Here is a 27,233-nt window from a genome sequence, read left to right on the forward strand (position 1 = left end):
GTTATGACAACAAAACTTCTAGAAACAGCTTTCTTGGCTGGACAAGTTCAGTGTAGAAGTAATACCTTGCAATAGCTCTATGCTCTTAATGCAGTCTTTAATAAACAATGCTCCCCATAAGCTATTATTCACAAAACCTGAAATTCATGTGACACGCTGAAAAAGTCTCCTGCAGAACAAGTTAACAGTTAATTGAACATAGATGGTCGATATATGTATCATGGCCAGAAAACAAACAACTGGCTATTTCTTGTTATCTGTGCATGTTGAATTTTACATTTGAAATTCTCAGCCTTTTCTGGCCTTTTTTTCCTGAGGGGACTCACCTTCCATCATTGGTTGGCTTCAAAATATAGTTAAGTGGAAGACAGTATCTCACTGCAATTACATGGAATTCATATGAAAAAGTAAACCTTACATTGGACAATATTGTAGAACACCAGAGTAAGCACCATAGAGAAATATGGTATCTTTCTCTGCATGTGTATAAAAACAACAAACAACAAGAACAACAAAAAAAACCAAACCCAAAAATGCCAACGAACCAACTGAAAAACTCCAAAAGAAGAACTTCAGACAAGCAGTCATAGTAACTTTCTTTCAATTAAAGATGCAACTCTCTCTCAGTCCTGGCAAGAATAAATTTGTAACGGCACTGCTGCTCCACAATAGAAAGTATCCTGAGAAATTATTAAGAACAAAATACAGGGCTGCCATCACTAAATTCTTGCACAAAACACAGCAATTAAATACTTTAAATAAAACAGCAGATAACCTATATTGTATCTATCACAAAAAGGGGATGTGACCTGGGATACTGCTAATTCTTCCATCACTGATAATTAGAAAAGGATTGCATTCAGTTATCTTTCAAGTTATATATGGCCAATAATGTACAAGGAGGTAATTTGTAATTCAAGTTTGTTTGTTTTTTTCTTCAACTAGCTACAAGCGAAGTTCTAAATTTTACGTCAAAATAAGACTCAAATTTAAAACAAGCCCTGTCAAGAAGAGCCTTTTCTAATTCTGGTGCAACTTTGATACAGAGCCCAGCGCAGTCCTATGAAGAGAGTGCATCTTTAAGGTGATTGGCACTGAAATCATGTTTTCTTTAGCTGTGTTCTGTTAGCTTGTCCAAGTTATCTCGTAACTCTGTTAGTTCAAATATTTTCCCATCAAGAATTTCTAAAAGTGTCTTCAAGTTATTGCGAATAGCTTCTTGCTCATTCTGACTTTTATCCAGGCGTTGCTCTAGATCAGACAGCTGGCCTTCCAGATCTTTGTTTCGAATTTCTACTTCCTTCAGAGAAAATACATAACATGTTAATGTGTTGCCTGCAAACAGAAAGCAGCCTAACTTCCTGCTGGTATTCATGTGCTATTTTTGTCAACTGGTTTTTGAAACAATTTGCAACTCTTTACAGTTTCCACTAAGCCAAAAGTTGAACTCAAATTATTTTTAAGATTGCAAGTCTTGTCTGGTTGCACTGTGCCCTGGAGCGCCCATCTGCAGCTCTGAAGTACTGCAGCTGTGGGAGCAGGGAAAGCATGCAAGCCATCAGCACATTACACATAGCCGAGGGGATCTGACCCTGAACAAGCTCGGCTCTCGTTGATGAGGAAGAGAATCCCCCTCATTGTCAGCCAATGGGAGGGGTGCACTGTCTGCTGGGACCCCTCACATCTCTGACTTGTGCATGATGGGAAGGAGGTCACAGTTGCTTTGCTTTGTGCAAAACAGATGCCCTCTCTTTTATCAAATTACTAACGTAGCAGTCACATGAGTTTGGAATAGCATATTGTTATTTGTCTCATTCCTTGTATGTCTTATAAATTCATGCTACTTTCATAATTTCATTTATGAAAAACATTCTCAAAGGTAGCACAGGGACAGTGTATTTAGTACACCATACACCTTGTGCAGTCATTCTCTGGAAAAGTGCATAGTGAATTTGTATTTACATACATTAACACTTTTAAACACCGCTTACCTTTTACAGTGGCTTTGTATCACAAAGCTTTAATGGGCCTGCTCTGAGATTTTATAACTAGATTCACACAGCCATAGGGTGGGTGATTTGGCAGCAGTGATTCCTCCCAACAGAAGCTTTTTTCTCCCTTCCACTCTCCCACTGTTTTTGTTACGATTTGTTTTACTCGAAGTTAACAAATACATTCATGTTTACATTGGAGAGATCTCAGCTAACCATAGAAACAACCTGACACATACAGAATGTGTATTTTGGCAGTCAAAAGTAACAGGTATTAAATGGCAGCTTTGTGTCAAAGTCCATGACCTTTCCATCTGTGAGGGGTGTGATGGCAGCATCGATTGGCTGCTGCACTCCCTGACCAGTGGAGGGATGGGATGATGTGGTCAGAGCTCAGTGTCAGCTCCCAGCTTCTGCCTGGGGGAGAGCTCTGGGAGCACAGCAGTGATGCAGATGAAGACATATCTCCTCATAGATGTAGTTTGTGCAGCCAAGGGTTACATCCAAGCTGAACTGGAATATCTCCCTTACTTCTTGTTTGTAAATGAGCAAGTTAAAAATTACAGAGTTTTGGCCACTAGTCTTGGACAGCACAGCTGAGAGCAGGAATTGCCCCTTGCTGCCAGGACCAAGAGAAAAAGTAGTTTGATCTGTTTAATGCTGAATAATATAGTTCATTCTATGATTCTATGATTAAAAGAAGATAACTGAAAAGAGTAATCGTAGAAACAATATAAATTAAAATACAAGTATGCTTATGTAAGCATTAACTACTCCACTGTTGCCATAAACAAACAAGCTACCTGATTATAACCCGGTCCATACACTCTGTAGACTCTCCTTCATTGACTCTACTCTTGCACTCCAAACAGTACTGACAAGTACTACTCAGTGTAACAACTGCATGGGATCAAAACCCTTTGAAGCCAGATGACTGCAATACAGGAAGAAAAGCAAAATACAGGGTCCCCTCAGCTCTGCAGGACTGACACAGTCCTTTCTTTAGCTCACACAAAACTGACTGCTGTTTTTCCATGTCTGGTTACACTTCCAGGTTCTGTCACTGTTCCTTTCCTACTCACCAAATGCATGTGCTCTAGGAAGTCTTGCCACTGCTCTAATCGCAGAGATAATTATTTTTTCATAGAATCACTAGGTTAGAAAATACCTTTGAGATCATCGAGTCCAGTCGTACCTGTCCACTACTAAACCATATCCCTAAGCACTTCATCTACCCATCTTTTAAATACCTCCAGGGACGGTGACTCAACCACCTCCCTAGGCAGCCTCTGCCAGGACCCGATGACCCTTTCAGTGAAGAAATTTTTCCTAATGCCCAATTTGAACCTCCCCTGGCACAACTTGAGGCCATTCCCCCTTGTCCTGTCCCCTGTCACTTGGAAGAAGAGACCAACACCAACCTTCTTTCAGGCAGTTGTAGACAGTGATAAGGTCTTCCCTCGGCCCTCTCTTCTTCAGGCTAAACCCCAGCTCTCTCAGCCACTCCTCATAAGACTTGTTCTCCAGCCCCTTCCCCAGATTTGTTGCTCTTCTCTGGACATGTTCAAGCCCCTCAATGCCTTTCTTGTAGTGAGGGGCCCAAAAGTGAACACAGGATTTGAGGTGCGGCCTCACCAGTGCTGAGTACAGGGGCAGAATCACTTCCCTGGTCCTCCTGGCCACACTGTTTCTGATACAAGCCAAGATGCCATTGGCTTTCTGGGCCACCTGGGCACACTGCTGGTTCATATTCAGCTGGCTATTGACCAACACTCCCAGGTCCTTCTCCTCTACCAGGCAGCTTTCCAGCCACTCTTCCCCAAGCCTGTAGCTCTGCACGGGGTTGTTGTGCCCCCAGGTGCAGGACTTGGCACTTGGCCTTGTTGAACCTCATATCGCTGTCCTAAGCCCATTGATCCAGCCTGTTCAGATCCCTCTGTAGAGCCTCCTGACCCTCAAGCAGACTGACACTTCCTCTCATCTTAGTGTCATCTGCGACCTTACTAAGGATGCATTCAATCCCTTCATCCAGATCACTGATAAAGATATTGAACAGAACTGGAGGACATTGAGCCCTGGGGACACCACTTGTGATCGGCCTCCAACTGGATTTAACTCCATTTACCACCACTCTCTGGGCCTGGCCATCCAGCCAGTTTTTCACCCAGCAGAGGGTTTGCCCATCCAGGCCAGTTTCTCAAGCAGAATCCTGCGAGAAATGGTGTCAAAGGCTTTACTGAAGTCCAGGTACACCACATCTACAGCCTTTCCCTCATCCATTAAGCGGATCACTTGTCATAGAAGGAAATCTGGCTAGTTTGGCAGGTCCTGTCTTTCATGAACCCATGCTGAGTGGGTCTGATCACTCGGTTCTCTTGTGTGTGCTGTGTGATAGCACTCAAGAGGACTGGCTCCATGACATTCCCTGGCACCGAGGTCAGAATGACAGGCCTGGAGTTCCCTGGATCCTTTCTCTGACTCTTCTTGTAAATGGATGCAACATCTGCCAGCCTCCAGTCAAGTGGAACTTCCCCAGTCAGCCAGGACTGCTGGCAGATGACAGAAAGGGGTTTGGTGAGCACTTCCACCAGCTCCCTCAATACCCTTGGGTGGATCCCATCTGGCCCCATGGACTTGTGAATGTCTAGTTGGCCGAGCAGGTCTCTAATCATTTCCTCTTGGATCATGGAAGTTTTGATCTGCTCCTCCTACCTGTCTTCTGGCTCAGGGGGCTGAGTACCCAGAGAACAGCTGACCTTACTATTAAAGACTGAGGCAAAGAAGGCATTAAGCACCTCAGCCTTATCCTCATCCTTTGTCACTGTTGTTCTCCCTGCATCCAGTAAAGGATGGAGATTCTCCTTGCCCCCCTTTTGTTGTTGATATATTTGTAGAAACAAATACTTTATTTATATTTTGTTCTTTGTATATCTTTCCTAATCCATATACACTTAATTTCTGCAAACACTTCCTCAGATATACTTTCTCCCATACTTCCTTCTGTTTTATTTTCCCTACCCTGTGCTTAACATATTTAATGACTTATGGGAAGCAATTACAAGTTCATATCCATCTCATGTGCAGTTTCCTATTACAAGTCAGTGTATCTCAAACCTGTTGTTTCTTGATGTGAAGAAATGAGATGTCCATGTGATATAATTTGTTCCCCTTGTAGTGTCATTTAACTTTATTTGAAATTAATCTCATCTAACAATAAACTACCTCTTCTGATACATTCAGGGCCTTTACAAGGTTTATTTTACACTGTTTTTTCAAGCTTTTCTTACAGCAGACACAATTATTTGTCATACATCGTTTTGTTTTAGAAAATAAATAAATTATTAACAAGTTATGTTTGTTGTTTGCACTGAAATAATCTTTTGTGGAATTCAGTGCAAGTATTCAAATAAAATATTCAAACCATACACAAAAACTATATTTAGGAATCAGCAACAGTAATAAAGATATCCTGACTTACTGTGAGAGTCACATTGATCGTGACTCATTGATAGGTCTTCTCAACATTGCTAATGAAATTATTAAGTAACGAGGGTTACTTACCCTTCACAGTGATAACATACTGTTCTTCACTGGAATTTGCCAATGATGGATTTCTAATTCATTCACTGATATGAGTGTGTCAGAAATGTAATACACCTTGAAATAATAATTTCTTTGCATAGAGTTTTTCATACAGACTATATTCCAAAATATTTTAGAGTTACATAATCTATTTTCAAAACAAGAGGGAAAAAATAAAGCAGAAAAAAGAGCAAGGTGAACAGATACAGACTCTGGAGACAATCACCTTAAAAACAAATGAGCCAACTAAGTGAATAGATGTGAAGATGGTTAGTCTGGAGCTACAGGAGAAAATACCATTTCACTGACATCACAGATGTAGGGTGAAGTGGCTCAGAGAAAGCCAGTATTATCAAAGCAGGAAGATTATAGCAAAGCAAAGATTATAGCATCAGGTCAATAATAAGCTTTAAGCTGAAGAAAGGCAGCATTTAACTTGGGTCCTAAGAGAGCTTTAAATTTATTTGAATAGAATCATATAGAACCATTTTCAGAAACTGATTGCCTACAATGTGACATACAGAAATATATTTGGTTACTAAAGATATAAACATACCGAATGGAAGCTACTGACTTTAATAAAACCTTAGCATTTTCTAATTCTAAAGCATCTTTCATCTCTTACTAGTCTCTCATATTTCTAAGGATAACTAGTTCTCAGTTCATTATTACTTTTCATGTGATCTTACACTGAAGTTATTACATATGCTACTGCTAGAATAATTTACAACTGTTATTCTAAACTCTCAGATAAGTTCCTTTTCAGCTGAAAACTCCCATGCTTAGTCTAAAGCCAACAACAATTTTCGGAACAGCAGAATAGGCAAGCTCAAGTGTATTCAAAACAGTCTTTAAATAAACACCATATTAACATACTTTTTCCAAAAAATTTGACTTAAGAATGGGGAAGAATGAATATACTCATTTTGTTCTTATATGGTTTATTCTTTAGGTTAAAAAGAGTTTTGAGGAAGTTCCAATTCATGTAATGCATTTCAAAGAATATCTGCTTAATTATTTTTAAGCTGTGGATAGTCTGACAGGGCTTGTTTCCAGTCCTATCAAAACTCTGAAGTCTGAATTCAGAGATTAGACCCAACTAAGCTTTGGGTCAGTCTCATTCATAAGACAGGCTTCACAAGGGAGGCGTGTCTGTGCTGGCTCGTCATCCCTGTGACAGAAGGACAGGAGCTCAGACGTAGAAAGTGAGGCTATACTGAGGGCATATTGCTTCCAGTTGGCTAGGTTATCTGTCTTTACACACAGTAAAGAAACAACTCAGAGAAAAACAATAAAACCACAATTATTGTAATTCCAAGAAAATGTCAGAGTGTGTTTTTGAAGTCTGTACTACACAAGAATACTTTAATCTTTACTTTCTCAAAGCATGTTTAAAAGTTGAATACAAACTCATCCCAGCATGATGATACACAGCTTGACAGCTCAGTGGCATGCAAGACCTATGGGAAGACACTGCAGTGAAAATTAGACCAGAATTGCCTAGAACAGGTATCAATGAAGCACGTCTACTAGCCCAAGTGTATTCTGAGGACTTGTAAATTAAATTTTGGTCTGTTCCCTCAGGAAAAAATAATGACCTACAGCAGGTGGAAATTTTGGTACAAATTCCCAAGGAGCATCCTGACCCACCACTTTGCAACACAATGTAACTTACGTACTTATCTGGCACCTTCAGTGAATATAGCACAAGTTACTGATGTGAACTCAGTTGATGATCATTTTTCCCTTCTGTCTGAATTAAGATGATCCACTATAGCTCACCTGTAACTTCTGGGTCAAAGAATCTCTCTGTGCCTGGAGCTTTCTGGCACCGTCGAGTTCTTGTTTTAATCTTTCTATTTCCTAAGGGAGAAGAAACAACCTCACTATCAACATGTTATCTGGCTTGACCTCAGTGCAGTTAAGCTGGCTGCTGCTTCTTCTCCTGAGCAAGACATTGCAATATCAAAAGTGGCAGTTAGCTACTGCCCATTATAGTGCATAAAGTTTAAGCACTGCTCCCAGTATTCCTGAATCACAGTCACAAACCAGCAATGCTATTGTGAATAAACAACAATATAGATAAGCATTTTCCTTGCTATAAAAGTGAGTCTTTCTCTCCCACACAAGAGATGTAATGTTTTTTTAATTTTCAAGAGTCCTTGTAATTAGAGAAACAGTTTTATACTTTAAATTCTATTACAATCTATCCTCCATTTTTTCATGAGAAAAAATTAGTTTTCATCTGTGAGCTGCTTGTTATGTAATTAGCAGCAGGGCTGAGCATCAAAAAATTACCTGCTTTGATCATTGATTTCTGTAAAAAGAGTCTAAAAGAAATATTTTTAATTTAGCAAGAAGAAAGTAATAAGGTATAAAAATAACAAATACAGACAAAATAATAAATGGAAGAGAAACCTTTTCTTACCTTCAGAGGACAAGAATAGAAACAGTTAATGAAACTAAAAGGTATCAAACAAAAATAATAAATACTTTTCCCCAGAAGGGCATAGTCACCTCCCAGAACTCCTTTCAGAAAGATCTCTTTGCATCCAACAGCTCAGCATAATTCAGAAGCACATGGGCAACAAAATAGGAAATATTACCAACCTGAGGCTAATCTCTTAAGTATGAGGGAGTTTGGAAAAGTTTGTTTCATTTTGGGAGGATATCCTGTAACTACTGTGCCTCTCATGCATTCTCCTTGGAAACACCTAACAACAGCCCCACTGGAGGCAAGACCCTGCAAAATACACTGCCTCTCTGACCATGCACACCTGTGCCCACTGTGTCTGTCATGAAGGGATCTGGTCTTACATAGAGCAAACAATTCTTCATACATGGCTCCCTCCACCTCCTTTTTCCTATCCATAAAGAGACAATTCTCAATCATTCTGTGGCACAAATTTGCCTTCCTCTAGGACCCATGCCATGACAGGTGTTACTCTAGTTCCCTGTATTTTCCTGCTGCTGGTCCAGCCCAACACAGATGGCACAACAAATATCATCAAATTACAGGCTAGGGGTTTAGCGTGCATTTTAGGAAAGGGCTGATCTTAGGGATCATAAAAGTCAGCTATATTAACATAGCCTGAAAAACAAATTGGCTTGAAAAAGACATTGATCCATTACTTGCTTCAAACCCTACTCTCCAGAAAAAGGAAAGCATGCTTATGACTGCTTCCCTTCTTAGTAAATTTGGACTGCATCAATGGGATGACTGCTCTGTAGAAGCTTCATATGCCTCAATGCAGACTTACTTTTGCAAAGAAAGATACTCTTTTTCATACAAACATGAAAAAATGATACTTTTTTGTTGGCCAGATACGCAGCTCTATATTGGACAGAAGTAATTATATACACAGGAAAATATTAATAATTTCAACAAAGCTGAAAAATGGATTTTACTTCATAACATCTATAGGAAATAATACAGTATTTACCAGCCATCCCAAGTTTAATATTGAAAGCCTTTAGAAATGATGTAACAGAAAAGCCAAGAATAAATGTTAGCAAATACCTCCTCTTTTTTCTTCAGCATAGACTCTAACTCCTGTATTGTCTGGTTTAATTCTGTTTTATGTGCGTGGACTGCATTAGCTTGACTGCTCACACACTCTAGCTCAGTCACCTGTTGAAATAAGTAGAAGAAACAAATATGGCATTAATTGCAACAAATTCAAGGTGCTATTACTTCTTTGCATAAATAGCTACATCTGAAATATATATATAGTTCTGTGTGACTTATGTTGACCAAAATTATGAAGGTGTTCTTATGAAGTTAGCATAAAAATCCTTAAAAAAATTGTTTTGCATTAAATGACTTCAAATGGTTACCATAATATCTTGGAAACAATATATTTAGTAAGTTGCAGGTTGAAAAAAACATTAATTAAAAGTTATACTTAATAATTATTGAAAAATTAATGAAAGAAGCTGAATTACTACTTCAGAAACAGTAATGTGTAAATGATTAAACACAGATCTGTCTTGCCTAACTATCCTCTCCATTTGACACTTTTTAATGTTACACTATCTTAATCAACTAAGCTGCAATGCTCACCTACTTCCTAGCAAGCCAATTAACATTTCCCAGCCTCAATTTCTGACTCAGCATCAACAATGTAATAGGAGACACTCAGCCATCAATGTACAGCTGCCAACTTCTTACTTCCTCTGCTTTTGGATCTCATCTCTTGGTCAGAAAGCCAACAGCTAATGGCACAATTTGGATTTGTACAGCTGCTCTTTATTAGCAGACAACACAAACATGCCCACGTGGATGTCTGCACTAAAACATTTTTCTTTTGTAACAAACTGTTAAAATATTAAATATACAATAATTTTTTTTCGAGAAGATATGTACCTGTCAATCTTAGTATAAAGTCTTGAATAAGAACTGCATCATCTGCCTACAGTAACTAACAAATCTGGCCCCAAAATTCCTTTGAACAAAGTATATCTCTGTACTATCCAATTTTGCAATGAAAATGGTAAGGTCTCCATTCACCTTTCTCAGAAGCAGCCCCTAGATAGAGGGCATGTATTCTTGGGGATTTTTTTATTTCTTAGACAAAAGACAATCTTGAGGAATCAAGGTTGGTGCCCTTCAGCACTGGTGCTGGTCTAGCTAGTGAAGACACTGTGATGCCAGTAATTCCAGACTCTGAACTGTTTGTAGGTTCAAAAGGTAGATTACTGAGTGCAGGGAGAAGCCGAAGGAAAGCCAAGATGAAATACAAGAAAATTAAGTCAAAATCCCTATCAACTTCTACTTTCTGAGTCACAGAGCATCAACTACCACTCTGTAACAGCTATGACAAGGCTAGTTTTTTTCTACTGGAAAACTATGATTAGATATTTTTGCATATCAGGTTTATAAACAGAGAGAAACTCAGATTACAGCAAATTCTTGGGAGGGATAAGGGGAATGAGGGATGAGGAGATAGCTTGGTAACTCAACACCTCACCCCTCATCCCCAAGAACTATCTTATTGAATGGAATTGTCCCAAAAGAAATTTCAGTGCTTGTGGCAAAAAAATAACAACAGTTTGCTCAGTTTTATATGTCCCAGTGAATACTCATTTATGCAAAGTAGAAGAGCCTCAACAGGAGAGACAGAAGAAAACCCAGTCCCTGAACCACCTCTGTCCTAGCACCTAGTGCCCTAAAAGCAGGTGCAAGGTGTCCCATCCAGTGACTAAAGGGCTTAGACCCCAGTGCTCTCCGCATCGTTTCCTCTGGGCTGGTACACATAGTTTCCTTTGGGCTGGTGAGGATGCACATGCTGGTGCAAGCCTGGAGTCCAAGGAGGCTGGTGGATTGAACTGATGTGGATGAAATGCTATGACTTTCATCTGCATGTATTGTCGCTGGCTGAAAACACTTCCCATAACAACCCTGCCAGCAGTGTGGCTCACATGAACACTCCTCAGTGCACTCCGGTCCATACTAACTCAAGACACCTATTGAAACTGCTTAAGCAAAACCAACTAATTTTTCTTGAGCACAGTAGGGAGTGCTCTCACAAATCTTCTTGCCAACAGAGGCAACCACTGTCAGAAGGGCAATTAATTGCTCACACCAAATGGTTTGTGATGTCTTACTCTGGTCCATCTTTTCTCTGGGCAAATGTCCATGTCTTACTGCTTATGCAATAAAATAATACATTGTTCAACTGTTTTGTTCACTGTTCACTGAAAAAATCAGTAACTTGGGAAAAAAGGAACACATTCAATTAAAAAACAGGGTTAGTTTAATCACAGTGATATTTAAATGCCCATTCCTACAGAGACCTGAAAAGATGACAAATATCTTCGTGATGTTCTCTTCTCGAACGTACCTATAAAAATGAAAACAGTATTTGATCCTTTAAAAAATCTATAGAGTAAGATGGGCTGGAAAATTATATAATAAAAAGAACATGCAATTGAAAACAGAAGCAACAAAAGATAAAGCTCTAGGCAAAAATTTGGATAGCATTTACTTGCTCCATTTCCTCGTTTCAAACTGAATTTATTTTTCTCATGATCAGTGGTCCAAAAGTTATTAATGCACAGAAGGGGACATTAAAGGAAGCTAAAAATGCTTTATTCTGACCTTCCCACGTGCTCTTTTTTGGGGACATCTCATTCAGTGTTACATGTTTAACAGCAAGGCTCAACCAACCATTCAAGTCTTTGCACAGCAACACTAAGCAATGTAACTGTAATTAAACCTTTTTTTCCAGTACATAATTCAGATAGAAAAAACAGTCTTTGAAAAATAACTGATTAAACAAGTTTCTTCTATTGCAAGACTGCAGACTTGCATATCTGAAAAGTCAGTAATGTGGTTTCATATTTGAGACTGAAAAAGAAAAAAAAAATTGTTCTTAGCCTCTGCTTCTTTTGCATTTATCACCCAGGTAAGGATTGCACATAGGGAAAAAAATTCTGAAAGGACTTTTTAGTGACTATTTAATGAGCTAACTGTTTTAATATATGGCCATTATTATACTTAACTGCATACTTCAGTGCAAAATATGTCAGCTGAAATAAGACAGCAAGACAACTTGTTCTGGCAAAGCCTAGACCTTCTCAGCAGAGGCCATTTGAGAGTTTTCTGGAAATTTTGATCTAGAGTCAACAGTCTATAAAGAGAGGAGGATGCCAGGCTGTGCAAACATTCTTAGAAGCTGAAGGCCACGATGTTTTTAAAGGACCTTAAATGGCGAGATAGAGAGTTGGAGGTAGGAATGAGAAGAATTGGCAGCACGCCCAGAGTAGAAGAAAGAAAACAAGGCTTAAGAAAATACAAGTTATGATGACAGTGTAGAAGAGCATGTAAATATGCGCAGAGTCAGTTAACCAATTAAATGTTTAGAATAGGCGTGTCAACAGTAGTAATTAACCAATAAGATTGCAAGCTTGAATGCATGGACAGTCAAGTAAACACATATAAGCTTAGCCTTCTGATTAATAAAGTGTCTTCGATTTGCACTTGGAGTCCATTATCTTCAATCCCCTCACCAGGCAGAACTTTTCATTATAGCAAACAGTGCACGCCGGGCTGCTGGGAAGACTGGAAGAGTGAGGCTTTGGGACATAATACAATGAGAAGTTACAGACTTGATGTGAGCTTAAGACAGTGACTGCTCAAAGCTTCAGAACACTGAAGAATCTCTTAAAGAAAACAAACTAAATCAAAGCACAAAGAAACCAAGAGAGGAGATTGCACCAAATCTCAACACAGATAACTGCTTCATGAGTGAAGACTTTGGTTAGACAAAGAAGTGAGAATGACAGAAATTTCAAGTGGTAACCCTCCCTGAGCAACTATTGACAGAATGAATCTGAGCTATGTTTGCTGCAGGTTGATTCATTATTTCAAATCACTTTCTTGAGATAAATTTGTAGATTTCTGATCTCAAACAACAATAGTTTTCATTCAGCATCTTAAAATCAGTGCCAGCAGATCATGAAATTCCTTCTAAACTTCATACAGAAATTACTTAAACTACTACTGAAATGCAAAGAAAGACATATTAGAACATATTTTCAGTGTAGCTGTAGCCTATTTTATAGATATACCTGACACTATTAACTTTTTGTTCCCCAAAGAGATTTTTATCCCTCATATTTATTGTGGAACGCAATATCCAGACTACAGTGCAGAACAGGCAGAGTGCTCACATGCAAGACTGAATTTAAGTATTAATTATGTATTTTTAGCTGGTTGAGTTACATCCCTAAATGGATCATAACTGTGACTGTGATAATATTATTCCATGAATAATTCAAGATGAACATCCTACAAAGAAGAAAAGAGCCCTTTGCATTCCACAATGAGAAGAGAAATGATGTTGCATGGATCACCAAAACTGGGAATAACTGCATAAAGTTTCACATAATTTATGCAGAAGAAGATTCTCAGTTCTTTATGGTGAAGAGGAAGATGCAAGACAGCATGCAAACAAGACAATAATGAAAATAATTGTAGCATAGCTTTAAGGAATAAAATCTCTGGAAAGATTTTTGGTGCTAAGAAATGTGAAAATGCAGAAAACAAGGCAAATTGCTTTTCAAGATTGCTGTTGAAAGACCAAAAAGCACATCAGTATTATTTATATGTACATCATTTCTGACAGCAAATTAATTATTATACTTTTTCAATATTCACTCATAGATAAAATGATAACCTGGGGGCAGGGGGAGTTTTGTGCACTACCAACTGTATAGTACTTTTTTCAACTGAGAAAACAAAGATTTTGCTGAAAGGGGCACATTTTTCTCTGTGAGCACTGATGCCTCAACCCATGGAAATATCAAAACATTTTCCATATCTATTCATTTCTACAGAGATGAAAGAGGAATAAACCATCATCTACTTGATTTTTGTGAAGAAAATAATGAAACTACAGTAGGAACATTTGAAAATATAAGAAATGTACTAAAATCGATACTTTGAGCTTCATCCATGCATTATTATGTGCAACTGATAATGCTAATACTAACTTCAGGTGACATCCCTTTCTCTGCAATCTAATTAGCAATTTTTTTTTCCATCTATCTGGCTAGCTCATGGAATATATGCAATAGAAAAGACAGTACAGATGTGTCATCCTTTAATCCTGAGGATTTAACTCCAGTAATTTCCTCATTCTCCAATGGAGTTTTAGAATTATAGGATATATTTTATTCTACAAAGCTCTGACTACCTAAATGTTGTGGCATGTTTGTGTATGTTTGTTATAACTTGCAGATAAAAGGATCTTAAAGTATTTCTTAGCTTTTTTTAAAAAATGATGATGAATCATGATAATATAGACTTGATAATAAATGAAATGGACATTGAAGAAGCAAAAATGTACGTCAGAGAAAAAAAATACATATCCCCTGAAACAAAATACACATATTTTTTCTTTGTGATTCTGTGATTCTGTGATTCTGTGATATTTTTTCTTTGGTGTCCCCTAATTCCGTGCGGTGGAAGGTGGTCACCCTCCACAACGGTTTCTCATATAGAATCATAGAATCACCTGGTTGGAAAAGACCTCTTGGATCATCGAGTCCAACCATTCCTATCTGCCACTAAACCATGTCCCTGAGCACCTCATCTACCCGTCTTTTAAATACCTCCAGGGATGGCGACTCAACCACCTCCCTGGGCAGCCTGTTCCAGTGCCCGATGACCCTTTCTGTGAAAAATATTTTCCTGATATCCAGTCTGAACTTCCCCTGGCACAGCTTGAGGCCATTCCCCCTTGTCCTATCACCTGTCACTTGGGAGAAGAGGCCAGCTCCCTCTTCTCCACAACCTCCTTTTAGGTAGTTGTAGAGAGCATTACAGTCTCCCCTCAGCCTTTTCTTCTCAAGGCTAAACAACCCCAGTTCCCTCAGCCGCTCCTCATAAGACTTGTTCTCCAGCCCCTTCACCAGCTTCGTTGCTCTTCTCTGGACACGCTCCAGAGCCTCAACATCCTTCTTGTAGCGAGCGGCCCAGAACTGAACACAGCATTCGAGGTGTGGTCTCATCAGTGCCAAATACAGAGGCAGAATAACCTCCCTGGACCTGCTGGCCATGCTGTTTCTGATACAAGCCAAGATGCCATTGGCACACTGCTGGCTCATGTTCACTTGGCTGTCGATCACCACCCTGAGATCCTTCTCGTCCATGCAGCTTTCCAGCCACTCTTCCCCTAGTCTGTAGCACTGCACAGGGTTGGTGTGCCCCAAGTGCAGGACCTGGCGTTTGGCCTTGTTAAACCTCATGCCATTGGTCTCAGCCCATCAGTCCAACCTGTTCAGATCCCTTTGCAGTGCCTCACTAACATCAAGCAGATAGACGCATCCTCCCAGCTTAGTGTCGTCTGCAAACTTGCTAAGGCTGTACTCAATGCCTTCATCCAGGTCATTAATACAGACATTGAACAGGGCTGGACCCAGCACTGAGCCCTAGGGGACACCACTTGTGACTGGCCTGCAGCTGGAGTTGACTCCATTGACCATAACTCTTTGGGCCCAGCCATCCAGCCAGTTTTTCACCCAGGATAGTGTGCGCCTGTCCAGGCCAGAGGTACACAGTTTCATAAGTAGAATGCTGTGAGCAATTGTGTCAGAGGCTTTACTGAAGTCCAAGAAGACTACATTCACAGCCTTTCCCTCATCCATTAAGCAGGTCACCTTGACATAGAAGGCAATCAGATTAGTTTGGCAGGACCTGCCTTTCATGAACCCATGTTGACTGGGCCTGGTCACCCGGTTATCTTTCATGTGCTGTGTGGTAGCACCGAGATCACCTGTTCCATGACCTTCCCTGGCACTGTGATCAGGCTGACAGGCCTATAGTTTCCTGGATCCTCCCTCTGACCCTTCTTGTAAATGGGTCAGAGCAGCCAGCCTCCAGTCAAGTGGAACTTCCCCAGTCAGCCCCATCCGCTTCTCAAGGATTTTTAAACTATTACTCCTGATTTTTTTTTTTACCAGAAATTATTTCCACTCTAAGAAGGATAATGGACCTCATACAGATAAGTACAGACTTCTCTAAAACATAAAATCTGTTTTAAGGCAAGACTGTAATTTTAAAAATAAAACAAAGTCACTATATTCCCATATCTTCTAAAAGCTCAACTATCACAGTTAGAACAATTAGCCTTTCCAGATTTTACTGTGTTTTAGATAACCCTAATACTCCCCAGAACACCTCTCTTGACCTTTTGGTCAATATTTAACATTATGACCTCACTTGGGCAAGAACTGCCTTTTTTTTCCCTTTTTGTATATTTCTAGTGCAATGAGAATTTGCTTGCAATTCCAGATGAAAGGACTGCATATATAAAAATATAGACTTAGTTGTCCATTTTTTTGTGCACTCAGGATTGGTCCACACATTTGTTTCAATTAAATACATAGACAAATACAACCAAAATGGTAATCCCACTGTTTTGATTAAACTGCCAAACTAACCGTATTTATCCTGCAAAATGCTCATCTATTTTCTTTATTAGACAAATGATACCAAGCTACTATCTAGCCACATGCTAATTACAATATCTTAAGAAGGAAGTTATACTTAGATAATTTTTTTCTTTAATCAATCAAACCGAATTTAAATATAAGTTTGGATTGTTCATTCGGGGTAGGAGGGTCACAGTCTTAAAGGGAAGATGACAAGAGACAGGCATCATGTTAAAAAGGTGCATTGCCAATAAATTTTTGGGTCAAAACTCCATTCATATATTTCTTGTTACCACACTTCCTGACAAATTATTTCATATTTCCACTTTTAGAAAATATTCTTCCTTGTTCATATAAAACCAAATAGTTATTCACAGTAGCCCCACAGTGATGCTAAATTGATAAGTTGTTCAATAAGCACAGACTTCTCAGTAAGTAAGAAGCCCACAATATGGGCTCTGATTCAGCAAGCAACTTTATCACACATTTGTGTGTTCAAAATTGAAGTTTGATTATTCAATTATTAATACAGCTGGTGGAAACATGGAGGTGACTCCTAACTTGTTTACTAGGAAATCCTGGTAAAATAACAAGCTAGAATTTAAGAGTTTATCTCTCTGTTCTTTGAGGAATACCCAAGAGCTTGATCACTTGCCTTCATCTCTCGTTTCAGGTTTCTTTTCCTACAGATGAATGATCTTCAAGGACTGTAGCTCCTTTATTATGCACTGGTGTTATTACTCTGCGTTACTGCCCAGTGTCATAGGATGATTTACTTTAGCAGTTAGCATGCAAAAAAAAAAATTTTTAGTTGACAAAGATGATACTTTGGGTTATTTTCCATAATTCATATCACTGCCCAATGTTTGCCTTCCTATGATATCAGGATTAACATTAGTACCAATGCAATTCTATTTGTCTGAAGTAGCTCATGTCATAGTTTTTCTTTCTGTTACTGAACTGTTCTAAATTCATTAACTCCTTTTGACTTCGAAAAGCTATGCAAGGTGTGTAGGAGTGCTCCTCAAATCCATTTAAGGGAAATTCTTGTTAAATTGCTTCTGAGCGGATTAGAGGACAGAAGGTTGAGAGCACTAAGTTAGCTCTTGACTGGGCATCACATCTTCCCATAATTATTCTCTCTTTGTATTTCAGAGGTGAAAATCCATCACTCATTCAGTAAACTTTTGAAAAATATAATGTCTGACAAAATATCAAAGCTCACAATATATCAGAAGACAGCACAAAACTTTAATTTATTGAGAACTTTGCACTCAGCCATGCTGAACATGTACTCTGTTTCTTCTCAGCTCCAGGCATTATTAACACAGAGAAAAAAATGGGAGAATGAAGATAAAGGCCTCAGAGAAAGCAAATAAATGTAGGTTAATATAAAAAACTGAACTGATAGATGAGGAAATCTTATACTTAATCAGAAATGACAAATAATAAATGAAATTACTTTTTTGAAATGCAGTCAAAATCAGAGAGGGGCATTTTAGCTTTGTTTCTGTGTTTTAAAAAGTGTAAACAATGTGATACACAGGAAAGCTATTACAGTCAAATTTGAAAACAAATACAGAATAAAAAAATGTTGATTTTAAAATAAATTAAAATAAATTAAAACAAATTAAGAAGCAAATTTTACGAGAAATACTGCACAAGCTGAAAGACAATTTTTCACCGTGAATGAGAAAAATGGAAAATAGAAGGGCAAGATATATTGTAAAACCAATGGATATTCATAAATAAAACATGACAAACTTCAAACTGTGGAAAAAGGTACCATGAGAATTCAACTAATAAGATAGCATTAGCAATATATTTTTATATATAAAGAGGAAACTATGTAAATAAGGCTATTTATATAAAGAGGAAACTAAAGACGGAAATAATAATGCAAAGTTTACTAATCAATAGCCATTACTTCCCCACACACACCACACTTGACAGAAGATATGAGTCTACTGTAGCTTGCAGACTCCAGTAGGCAAGATTCTGTGACAAGCAACTTTTCAATACAACTACATTACAATTGAACATGCAAATTAATTTCCAAACTTTTGTTTCTCCTTGAAATAAATTTTTCTAGGAGCATTTCTATTCAACTTTTCTCAGCAAAGTTTCGTTTGGATTAAAAATAATTTTTCTTCTGAACTGACAACAGATGTGAGTTGCAGTATGGCAAATTCCAATTAGATATTAGGAAACATATTTTGACAAGAAGGATGGTCAAACATTGGAACAGGTTGCCCAGAGAGGCTGTGGGATCTCTTTTTTTTTTTGAGACTTGACTCACAGTCCTGAGTAATCTGATCCAGCCCTGGAGCTGGATCTAACTTCAAAGCTGGCCCTGCTTTTAGTGGGGAATTGGACCGGATAAACTCAAAAATTCCCCTCCATGCTAAATTATTTGGAGTTTCTGTGAACTAAGGATAGGGTTCCTTTCATATGACTAAAATTAAATTTATAGGACTATCTTGATGATTATCCTATGGGGAAAGACAAGCACTTACAGGAGCAAATTCAACTCAACACCTTAGTTTTCTTAAACTGGGACACATTCTTCATGCTTATGTCTCTCCATAAATTGCAAGAAAAAAAAAGATGAAAATCTTAGACTTGATGTATAACTTCTACATAAACTCAGGTGAGACAGATTCCAATTTGAGGACCATTTTTTTTTTATCAGTTGCAGCTATGTGTTTATACTGATCTTAACCTAATAGAAAGATAACACAACACAGTGACTTAATACTGCTTGCTACCACATATACCATAACCAACAGTCTCCACATCTGCAGTGATCATGCACCAGTGGAGTTCAAGGTCCTGAGGGATATGGGACAGGTGAGGAGTGTGGTCAAGACCCTAAATTTCAGGAAAGCAGACTTCCAGCTCTTCAAGGAGTGAGTCAGTAGAACTCCTTGGAACACGATCCTGAGGGACGAGGGAGCAGAACAGAGCTGGCAAATATTTAGGGATACTTTCCATAAAGCTCAAGACTTCTCAGTCCCCACATGTAAGAAATTGGGCAGGGAAGGGAAGAGACCAGCGTGGCTGAGTCGAGACCTGATGGTTAAACTGAAGAGCAAGAGGCAACTGCACAGGCAGTGCAAGCAGGAACAGGGAACCTGGGAAGAGGATAGGAGCGCTGCTTGGTTGTGTAGGGATGGGGTCAGGAAGGCCAAGGTGCAGATGAAGCTGAACTTGGCAAGGGAAGTGAAGAATAACAAGAAGGGCTTCTGCAGGTAAGTCAGCCAGAAAAAGAAGATTAAAGAGAGCGTATCCCCACTGATGAATGAAAATGCTGACCTCTTATCAACAGATGAGGAAACGGCTGAGGTACTCAACAACTTGTTTGCCTCAGTCTTCACTGACAATCACTCTCCTCATGCCTCCTGGATCAACAGACAACAAGATGGGGAACAGGAGTGTAAAGCCCCTCCCACTGTAGGGGAAGATCAGGTTCATGACCACCTGAGGAACATGAACATCTACAAGTCTATGGGACCGGATGAGATGCATCCCAGAGTCCTGAGGGAATTGGCTGATGTGGTTGCCAAGCCACTCTCCATGATATTTGAAAAGTCATGGCAGTCAGGAGAAGTCCCTGGTGACTGGAAGAAGGGTAACATTGTGCCCATTTTAAAAAAGGGTAGAAAGGAGGACACTGGGAACTACCAACCTGTCAGCCTCACCTCTGTGCCTGGGAAGATCATGGAACAGATCCTCCTAGAAGCTATGCAAAGGCCCATAGAAGACAGGGAGGTGATTCAAGACAGCCAGCATGCCTTCACCAGGGACAAGTCCTGCCTGACCAACCTAGTGATTTTCTATGATGAGGTAATCACAGCGGTGGACACAGGAAAAGCAATGGATGTCATCTATCTGGACTTATGTAAAGCCTTTGACATGGTCTCCTACAACATCCTTCTCTCTAAATTGGAGAGATGGATTTGGTGGGTGGACTGGTGGATAAGAAATTGGTTGGATGGTCTTATTCAGAGAGTAGTGGTCAAATGCTTGATGTCCAGATGAAGATCCGTGACAAGTGGTGCCCTTCAGGGGTCCGTACTGGGACCAATGCTGTTTAATATCTTCATCAATGATACTGACAGTGAGATTGAGTGCACCCTCAGCAAGTCTGCAGATGACACCAAGCTGAGTTTCCACACCAGAAGGACAGGATGCCATCCAGAGAGACCTGGACAAGCTGGGGAAGTGGGCCTGTGTGAATCTCATGAGGTTCAACAAGGCCAAGTGTAAGGTCCTACACATGGGTTGGGGCAATCCCCAGTTTCAGTACAGGATGAGGGATGGTGTGATTGAGAGCAGCCCTGTGGAGAAGAACTTGGGGGTGCTGATTGATGAGAAGCTCAACATTAGCTGGCAATGTGCACTCACAGCCCAGAAGGCCAACCGTATCCTGGACTGCATCCAAAGAAGCGTGGCCATCAGGTCGAGAGAGGTGATTCTGCCTCTCTATTCTTCTCTTGTGAGACCTCATCTGGAGTACTTTGTCTAGTTCTGGAATCATCAACATAAGAAGGATATGGAACTGTTGGAATGGATCCAGAGGAGGGCTACAAAGATGATCAGAGGTCTGGAGCATCTTCCCTACGAGGACAGGCTGAGAGAGTTGGGGTTGTTCAGCCTGGAGAAGAGAAGGCTCAGAGGAGATGTTATAGCGACCTTCCAGTACCTGAAGGGGGCCCACAGGAAAGCTGGAGAGGGACTTTTCTACCAAGGCTTGTAGTGATAAGACTAGGGGTAATGGGTATAAACTGGAGAGGGGCAGATTTAGGCTAGACATAAGGAGGAATTTTTTCACTATGAGAGTGGTGAAGCACTGGAACAGGTTTCCCAGGGAAGTTGTGGATGCTGGAGGTGTTCAAGGCCAGGTTGGATGGGGCCTTGGGCAGCCTGATCTAGTGGGATGTGTCCCTGCCTATGGTAGGGGGGTTGGAACTAGATGATCTTTAAGGTCCCTTCCAACCCAAATTATTCTATGATTCTATGATATTTTTCTGTATTAACTGATATGAACTAAGCTAATATAGCTCCATCAAAGATCTCTTCCCTCCAAACATATGCTAATCTTGCCTTCACTTTATATTGTACAAAAGTATGTCTTAATCTGTGATGATAAATTCAAATGAATAAAGATGATTACATTATACGATATAGACAATCACATGTGAAAAGAGAAGAGAAATAAAAATACTATATACTTGTTTTCATAATGCAGCCTTCAACCTAGCATACTCTTTATTTCTCTCTCAAATGTTGACATTTCTGCCCCCATTGTGCTCTAATTTCTGGTTTGCCAAATGACCTCTGCAAACAAAATTTGCAGTGAAGGGAACAGGACCATGCCCCTCCTGTATGAAAGCATAGGTAGATGTCTAACTGTGTAAAATGAGCTTGATTCTACGTTCAGTTTTCTTTAGGTGCAAGGATTGAAGGAAGCTGTTGTTCTTTGTTATATGTGGAAACTACAATAGGGTTCCTTTAACTTACAGATCTGATGTCAAATATTTATGAGCTTAAATGCAAGAGGGACCTGAAGTGTATTGCTATGGAGAAGGTCCTGAAACGGATGTGATGCAGTTGGCAGCAAATGAAGAATGAAAGCTGGCAGACATGTCCTAAGTATCACAGGTTAGCTAATTCTTCCTGCAACAAAACCTGCTGCAGGAAAGGACCTGCTACAAAAGAATTTCCCAGCTGAGGAAAGTTGTATTCTTTAAAGTAATCATTAATTTATTTCTCAAAGATTAACCTAAAGCCCAAACAATAAGCTTATTTTACTTCAGAATGACTGAATACAGTCACCAGTACTTTCAGTTCAAGGATCTTGGCCATTTGTCTTGACTTACCCGCTTATGAAGACGTTCTGCTTCCTCCTGATATGCAGCAAGTTGTTGCTTCCATTGTTTTACATTGGCAGTGGACTCTAGCAGGGCTGCTGTGAGCTTAGCATTATTACCCTTGAGTATGGCCAGTTCTGCCTCCCAGTGCTTGCTGATTGACAAACTGCACAGACAGAATGAAAATGGTCAGAGCCCTCAAATCTCTTCTTTCTCTTTTTTTCCTTAAGATGTCTTATTTTTTTTAAATATACAGAATTATGTAAAAAATAGAATTATGCAAAAATCCTATGACTGAATGTCCAAATGAGAATCCAAGTGCTCAAATAATCAAAACTTTAAATTCAGAAGCTATTCATCAACAGATTTTTAAAATATAGATATATCATTATTTGAAAACAATCTCTACCCTCCCAGTTCAACAGGGTACTTTTTAAAAATAAAATATTAAGGAAGATGAAATCCACATCAGCTTCCAAAAAGCAACAGCATGTAATTCTAGAATGTGTATATGATTAGTCATCATTTTAGTATACACATATTGAGAGTAAGTGCTTTTTTTAATCTACTACTTTATGAAATATATTGTAAAAAAAGATTTGTCACCTACTTGATTAAAGAGAGCTAATGTAGTGCTTTGGAATTACAGCTTAGCTGTCTTAATGCAAATCTTCTATGCCTGAAATATACTTTCTTTATTAAATACTGTATTTAATTTCTACTTTAAAATTCAAGTCTTGAATTTCAACACCATTATGTGTGTAATGTGCCTTTCTTCAGTAATATCAGCAGAGACCAAAGATCAAGGAGCATAAAGATATTATTGCTTTATTGCAAAGAGGAAGCTGATATTGGGGTCTCTTGAAGTAGCCTATGGAGGAACAAACCTTGCCTACATTCCCTGAGAAAACATGGGGCTTTATTTTTCACAATTAGTCTGCCATCATCCACAGACCCTATCCTTGCACTCAGTATGCTAGGAAAAAATATCTCAGACACATCAGGTGAATGTATTAGTATGCAAATAGTTAATCAATATTTATTTGTGTAACATCAACAGCATGTGAGGTGCACACCTATATAGAAAATACATATTGAAAATAAATAATTTTGTCTGCTTTGCTTACTGTTAAAGGCATCATTGAAAATAAATGTTCTGTAACTCTGGCCAAAATTATTTTGTATATAGGTTTATAGTGAATTACAAGTAATTAGAACAATATAATCATTTTTTATAATAAATATATTTTATCATGCTTATTTTAATTATAAATAATTTTTATGACTTTGCATTTAAGTTTATAGGTTTATATGAACTTTGTAAATATGAACAATTAAACATTTTGCCAACCAAGTTTCTTTCATCCACTTCATGCATATACACAGCCCATCCCATAAAATCATATTTCAAAAACATGATTCCTATAAAAGTTCCTTAGCTGTTCAAAGCTAATCACTGAGGAACATTCATTATCAATTCAGATCACATCTACTGTTTCACTAAAATGCGATGTCTAATTCTTCCATGCCCCACTGTTTCCTTCCAAATACACCACTTCGTCTCCTTGAACAGGAATACAAGTTTCTTCAGAAGAAGAATACAGGTTCTTTCAAATTGCTCTATCATTTAATGATTTATTCAACTAATTAGAAGTTCACCACTGGAAATTTTAAATCTTAAATGATTAAACTAAAATAATGATAATCCTATTTCATCAAGGAACACTGACTCACATAAGATGAGAATTAATTTTTGTAACAATGTCTACCCTTCTGTTTCTCTGATCAGATTTACTTTTCATTTATAGTATCACAGCAGATCAAAATATTCCATTTAAAAACATGCTAAAAAAAAAATCTAGTTCATTATCATGTTCAAATTTCCTCCTTGATGTTCTGATCTAGCAAACAAATATCCACACCAGCAATTTCATGTAAGTGAGAGATCCCATTTAGTAGTCTTGCTATGGCAGGAGCTAACTATATGCGCATGACATATATATGTCAACAAAACATGCCTTACTACTCATTTTTCCTTACAGAAGAAATATTTGATATTGATATAACGCAGCAGATAAAAAGCTTTGTATCCAGGACAGTTACAAAATGAAAACTATTGGTCACTTAATATCCTAATTTAAGAGGCAAAAAGGGTAGCGAATGGATTTTTTTTTCAATGTAATAATTGATATACCCACAAGGCAAATTTATAAGCCATGAAGAACACACAGGTATAGAAGCTGAAAGTCCACGTGTGGAGCTCCTAACAACTGCTAGAGCCCATGGTCAAAATTTTGATCATGAAACAGCTGCACTTCACTCCGTCAGGATAGGTACAGGAGGACTACATGTACTCTTTCTCTCTAAATCCTTTTACTTAATTCCTGCTTGAAAGGTTTTTTGCTAAAAGGAATTGATTCCCTCAAAGTATTAGATTGTGTCATAGGAAATACATGCACAGCTCTATCAGGTTGTTTTAACAGTTGTAAATATCTAACTCAAACCAAATCATTCTTCATGTGTTCTGAGATTATTTGCTCTAGGAATCATGACATATGAACACTTATTCAGTGGTAAAAACCAATCTAAAATGTAATGTAACTTCTGCCAGAACGCCTTTCAGTTTTACACTGTGGCACAAAGAGCAGAGCTGTATGTATACTTTGGGGGAAACAGGCACAAGCATTTGTAGCCTTGCGGTGCAAGAATTTAACATGTGCACTATTTGGTTTTCCTTTATTCTGAAAGCCGTCCATCCCTTTGCTGGCAGTGTCACAATTTTAAAAGTTAATTCTTCAGCCCTATATGAATCAACATCACTGGCTGCCTGGCACACAAAGGCATTAAAAGCTCCACCAAACTTTACAAACTGTCATAAGAGAGGATAAAGCCTGATCATTTCCCTTGTGAAACTTCTGAACATCTGAAAATAAGATAACAAGCTGTTTTGAAAACATCACTACATTAGTGCCAAATACAAGAGGAAGAATGGGTCTTTAATGGATAACAGCAAAATATGAGTTTTATTGGCTCAACTGATCATGCAATACAAAAAAAATACTTCCATAACAGAGATTTAGGTCATACTTATTTCATGTAAAACTATCTTCACAATAACAACTGTTCACGAGATTGTAAGTGCTTGTTAGCAAGTAAAAGCTCAAAACTCTCCCTGAATCTCTGATGCTTGGTGCAGGCAAAGGTATCTGGTACATATGTAACATCAGACATGTCCACAGTCAGAACACCACATGGTGTTCCATCATCAAGACAAAGGATTCGAAGTCAGATATTGAACATCTATGGCATCCAATAATTTGATCACTACCACAAAACACTCCTAGAACAACTGCTGACTGGTATCGTATGGCGTAACTGTGACACTCCGTGAAAATTCAAGTATGAGTCAATGGTCTTCCACATTTTTAGGCATTCTGAACAATTAACATCAAGCCCATCTCCATTCTCATTGGGGATTAGTTATAACTCCAGGAAGTCACTGAGGAATATCTTTGCTATCTGTCCATCTATGACCTGAATAGAGTGCCAGAGGCTATAAATGCATGATTATCTTTCCCTGCAAAGTAGCTCATTTAAGGAAAGCACACATTAATGAGTTGCATTCAGAATGAAGTTATTTCAAGAGATGCCTTCATGAAACAAAATAACAAAAGCAGTCAAATCAAGAGATATTTTCTGCTTTTTGAATCAGTATGACTTATTCATTGTTTGCTGAGTTGTATGCAGTGTCAACATTATAAAACATGGTTTAGCTTTATTTCAGATTTATAGAAAGAATGTATGTATGTGTAGAATTATGCTTTATTAATATTTTATGGGATTTAATATTGGATTCATTGCTTAAAATGAACTAATTTAAAATGGGATTTCTTACTCTACTGTAGTCATGGTTTCAAAGAACTAGTTCCTCTAGAGCATGTAAATTCTTAAGGCATCACTGCTATCTGCACTGCAGATGTATGGTAGGCAGTGCTGTTTTGGGATAGCAGAAATGAGGAAGAATTCAGTTGAATAGAGAATGGAGCACTTTCACTACAAAATTTGACATCTGGTATAGTAACAAAATCCATAAGACTCAACAAATATGAATAGAGCAGAGTCCCTGTAGTTGCTGTGCAGATTATCAGTAGTGGCATGCATTGGAAGCAGACCAAGAATCTGGTGGAGTGAGCATTACCAATCAGCATGAGAGTTATGTCAACCAGCTGGAAGCAATGCATTAGCTGTGCTGGCAGCAGAGTGATCCTTTCTGACAGCCTTGCTGGTGAGCTTTACAGAGCAGCTCATCATGCTTAAGGAAGCAAAGGGAGATTGTGAATTAATTTAAGAAGGAAGTGTTTTCAAGAAGGAAATCATAAAGGCACAGGAGCAGGCTGTCCCCATGCACTGCAAGATGAACCATTGGGAAAGACTCTGAACAGAGAGCTTTGGCTGCAACTCAGGGAAGAAAGGAGAGTTTACCACTTTTGGAAGAAGGGGCAGACAACTCAGGAAGTGTACAGGGATCTGATTAGGTCAAGCAGGGAGAAAGTCAGAAAGGCAAAAGCCCAGCTTGAATTCAATCTGGCCACTGTTGTAAGAGACAGCAAACAATGTTTTTACAAATACATCAGCAACAAAAAGAGAGCCAAGGAGAATATCCATCCTTTACTGGATATTAATGGAAGCATTGCCACTATGGAAACATTGCCACTGAGGATGAGGAAAAGGCTGAGATGCTTAATGCCTTCTTTGCCTCAGTCTTTAATAGTCAGACCAGTTATCCCCAGGGCATTCAGCCCCTGAGTTGGAAGATGGATATGGAAATTAGGATAAACCCCCATAATCC

At 38.7% G+C, this 27,233-nt stretch overlaps 1 protein-coding gene across 1 annotated transcript in view; it reads right to left on the reverse strand.

The window, feature by feature from the left end:
• Positions 1-1,111: 1,111 nt before the first annotated feature.
• LOC128850250 (homer protein homolog 1-like) overlaps positions 1,112-27,233 on the reverse strand; it is a 94,020-nt gene continuing 67,898 nt past the window's right edge. Inside the window, exons 5-8 of the mRNA XM_054053247.1 lie at positions 22,394-22,550; positions 9,094-9,204; positions 7,356-7,436; positions 1,112-1,300 (exon numbers count right to left, since the gene is read on the reverse strand). Of these exons, the coding sequence (XP_053909222.1) occupies positions 1,112-1,300; positions 7,356-7,436; positions 9,094-9,204; positions 22,394-22,550 (538 nt within the window). The remainder of the gene's footprint in view (positions 1,301-7,355; positions 7,437-9,093; positions 9,205-22,393; positions 22,551-27,233) is intronic.

This window comes from Cuculus canorus, chromosome W, assembly GCF_017976375.1.
Source record: "Cuculus canorus isolate bCucCan1 chromosome W, bCucCan1.pri, whole genome shotgun sequence".
NCBI lineage: Eukaryota > Metazoa > Chordata > Aves > Cuculiformes > Cuculidae > Cuculus > Cuculus canorus.